We start from the raw sequence: 4,289 nt of genomic DNA, 5'->3' as shown, positions 1-4,289 counted from the left end.
CAATCTCTCTACTCAAAATGTGGTCACACAGACTGCATTATTGTAGGATATGGCTCAAAATAGACATAGTATGATGGTTGTAATTAGGACGCTACATAGAGATTCCGTGACTAGGAGCTTCCAAATCACTATGCCAATTGGTGGACTTTACCTACCAGAATATTCTATCAGATGCTATAGCATGAAGGCTTGATGGATCTAAGATGTAACAAAATATGGGGTCTTTCAAAAAATAGGGAATGGTGGTTGCATAGATTTGAGATATTGTGGACTGTACATTGTTCCTTCAAACACAAGGTGTTCATGTGGAGAGTGCTCATTAGGGCTTTTCCCACTCGGGAATTGCTGTATAGAGAAAATGTGATGCATGGAAAATGCATGAGATGTAATCAAATGGAAATAATGAGACACTTATTCATGAACTGTGACCATATGCAATATTGGTGGAAGGCTCTGTAGGACAAGTGTAGGATGCTTTGGAATTTCAAAATCACAAATTCCAAGCTTGTTTTTGGATAGGTGCATTGTGATAAACCTGGCCTTCAATTATATATACATGATGTCCATCATCCAAATTCTGATGTCCATTAGAATTTGGATGCTGGTTTTTGTTTGGAATGCAAGAAACTCAGCAGTTTTTGATAGGGCCTCATTTGCACTTCCCTTGCCTTGGACCCAACTCAAGACCAGATTGATTGAGGATTATCTTGCTATGCCTACATATCCAAAGGCAGATGCAAGAATTTATTGAGAGGATATGAGATATGGAAAAGATGTAAAATAAACCACAATGTAATATAGAAAACAAAGTGAGAGAGAGAGAGAGAGAGAGAGGGCGAAAGAAGGAGAATTTTTTTTAGTGTCGTTGGAACAATCCCGACCTTTTGAAATTGAGAAAATGTACATCGATTTTGGAGGATTGGCCTTCGAGCATACAATATTAGAATTTATAAAGTGTAATGTTGCATCATATTTCTCAATGAGTAACATTTATGCAGTAGCCTTGAGCCCGGTGTAGGGGTGCCTCACATGCATTTGCTAGGTTGAAGTATTAAGTTTTAAAGCTCATAAGTTTTTCATAAAGCTTGAAGCAGAAACTACAAAGCAGACAAACCGGGCTGAAGTTATAAGGTCTTGAACTGACACTTTGATGTCAAGGGCTACAAAAGTGACTTGGGCCAGATTTTGGTAACTTGACCATAATGTTTGTCAGCAAGATAAAAACTTCATGAAGTTATAAGGTCTTGAACTCAGACTTTTATGTGAAGGGTTACAAAAGTGACTAGGGCCAGATTTTGGTAGCTTGATCAGAAAGTTTGTCAGCAAGATTAAAATTTTCATGAAACTTCTATAATATAACTATAAGGTTTATAAATGACTATGAGAAGCATCTTTGAGTCCACTCCAAGAGAATATTAAGAAAAACTACTTTTCTGAAAACAAAAAAATAGTACAAGATTATAATTTCTTGGTGGACATCCCTTGGAATAAATAAAAGAGATTCAAAACAATTGCAAGGTCCATATTCATGGTCTCTTGACCACGTCTTGTGGAACTCGCCATCTGAATGAGAGCTGCATTTTTTGTTTCAGCTGAATGAGAGCTGCATTTTTTGAATTCAGAACAAAATAAAATTAAAAATCAAGGCATACAATATAGTGCAAGGAAGCTCTTGATAGAAGACAACTCTATCTAAAGGAAAGGGGAAAAAAAAGAGAACACAAATGTTAAATAAAATGACCCACACACATTTCATATTGCACGCTCGACCATCTCTTGATATAGACATGCAAAGTCTTTTGTATTTATGAAGCATTTTATATCCTTGACTCACTCTTATAATTTGAGATGTTAACAGGGACCTAATTCAAAATGCAAGTTGTGATATGAACCTAAATCACGGTTTGCTGCAGGGTTGAAGAGAAGGAATCAGATTGATAGCCGGCCTGTTGCTATTGGCCCACAAAAGCATTATCCATCGCCCTGTTGCACGTTCGTGGTTGATCACTGCAGACGATGGAACAATTCGCAGGGTCTCTCTCTCTCTCTCTCTCTCTCTCTCTCTCCGGGTGCTATATATAGGGGGGGGCGCCCAAATGGAATAGCTACCTTTCCCATCTTCACTAGCTGCTAGAACGTGGCCGAAGTACCAACTAGCAGTGCTGCACCAATATAGCTATCGCAATCGCCATGAGGACGTTGCAGGCATTAGCCTTGACGGCTCTAGGTTATACTGCACTAATTGCTGCGGGGGCATGGGCACAGCAGGACGAGTTTTTGGAGGCGCACAATGTAGAAAGGGAGAGTGTAGGGGTGGCGGGGCTGGTGTGGGATGGGGAGGTGGCGGCGTATGCGCAGAGCTATGCCGAGCAGCAACGAGACAACGATGCTTGCGCTGATCTACAGCACTCTGACGGGAGCTACGGCGAGAACTTGTACTGGGCAAGCGCCGTCTCCATTGCCCCTGCCGACGCCGTCAATTCTTGGATCAGCGAGAAACAGTTCTACGATTACCAGGCCAATAGCTGCGCTGCCGGCGAGAATATGTGCAACCATTACACGCAGGTGGTGTGGGCGGATTCCATCCGCCTGGGCTGCGCCTCCGTCGCCTGCAACAATGGTGGTGGCACCTTCGTCATCTGCAACTACGACCCTCCCGGCAACGTCTTCAATGAGCGTCCCTACTGATCATCCTCTTCATCATCCCTCAGCTCTCTCTCTCTCTTGGCTGCATGCTGCAAAATAAACCTGCTTGCATTTCTAAATGGAAACGAGCACTCTAGTTATCCCTCTCGTCCTCTCGTCATGCTGCAAAATAAACGCTCTTCCATTTCTTAATTATAGGTGGTGTGCCTTCATTGGCTTTTACATAATTTGATGTTTTGATTTGACGTTTTGTCTCAAGTCTTCTCTTCTATCATCCTCTAATGTCACCCTCTTTTTATGTTTTCAATCGATGTTTTGTCGCAACTTTTCTCTTATCAGATCAAGTTGCCTCACCCTCTTTTAAGGATAAGGGCACCCCAAGAAATTGCCATTGACTAGCTCTGTTGCCTCACAAACAATGTGAAATGTTGAGATCGTCTTTCACTCTTCACCTCTTTCGCACACTCTTCACCTTTTTCGCAAAGTACTTGGGGTACCTATTACCAATTATTCGAAACATAAAAGAGAATTAATTATTTATTAGACCAAAATATCTCTGAAATTTGTGAAATTTCTAGTATACCCATCAAATTTCAAAAATTACCAATATACCCTTCACAGTGATGTTATATTTCTTTATATCATAGATAAAAGTATTCACCAAGGAGCTCACAAGTAGAAGCATGCGTGTCTAGAAATAATGCATGATCTCATCTTGAAAGCCCGTAATACCATTTTAAATCCTAGGTATATCATGTTGCTCAGAGAGAGAACAAATCTTCCCATAAAGAGTGGCAGACAAAATTGTCATTCAAGATGATTGCGAGGCTGATGCGGGCCAGTGTTTTGGGAATTTTGTAAAAATTGAAGGGCATTCTGGGATTGTTTGGCCAAAGATGAGGGAACTATTGGGCAATGTTCAAATCTGAGAGGTATGTTGAAAAATTCCACAAATTTCATAGGTATTTTGATAATTATTCAAAGATGGTATTTGCGTTAGGAGAGATCACTTGGTATTGCATTCTCCACCACATGTTTCATTGTTTAAAGAGTGTCTGGAGCACGAGTTGATAGACATTCCTTCCACGCTATCTGATCCTGGGGTAGTCACCATGATGCAATTCACCAAGTGTATAGAGTTGATAGAATGTTTTTCCACCCATTTCACCGTGAGATAGTTACTGTTCTCCACTTTAATATATCATGTGCTTTCAATACTCTAAAGATAAACCACCCTATATACAATGTAGGACTTTTATTTTGATGACCTGGTGACTACTCATGTGTCTTTAAATAGATTTCATATTGATGCACACTATGTTTGAATAGATTTAAACCATACCTAATGTCTGTCCTAAATATAGTAGAAATGGGTCAGATTCTGTGTTGCATACAACGTTTTGAATAATGAAAGGAATACAAATAATATGGTAATATTCATGAATACTTGAATTACTTATGAATTTCTGAATAGTATTAGTAAAGGTTGATAGATATATATATTTTTAAGTAGAAAGAGCTGTTTTCACAAATTCTATGCACTAAACAATTAAATAATTCTAAGCCTATTGAAAAGTAACAACATATTTTATTTTATTTTCTAAATCTACCATCTAAAAGTGAACTCTACGTATTAAAGAATG

At 39.3% G+C, this 4,289-nt stretch overlaps 1 protein-coding gene across 1 annotated transcript; it reads left to right on the top strand.

The window, feature by feature from the left end:
- The first annotated feature begins 1,829 nt into the window (after positions 1 to 1,829).
- LOC147458650 (pathogenesis-related protein PR-1-like) lies at positions 1,830 to 3,022 on the top strand. Its single transcript, XM_086509668.1, has one exon. The coding sequence runs from the start codon at positions 2,191 to 2,193 to the stop codon at positions 2,686 to 2,688; it is 498 nt and encodes a 165-aa protein (XP_086365794.1). The 5' UTR covers positions 1,830 to 2,190; the 3' UTR covers positions 2,689 to 3,022.
- Positions 3,023 to 4,289: the final 1,267 nt, after the last annotated feature.

This window comes from Adiantum capillus-veneris, chromosome 4 (genome assembly GCF_014529385.1).
Source record: "Adiantum capillus-veneris isolate H3 chromosome 4, ASM1452938v2, whole genome shotgun sequence".
NCBI lineage: Eukaryota > Viridiplantae > Streptophyta > Polypodiopsida > Polypodiales > Pteridaceae > Adiantum > Adiantum capillus-veneris.
This window is presented reverse-complemented; position numbering and strand designations above follow the sequence as displayed.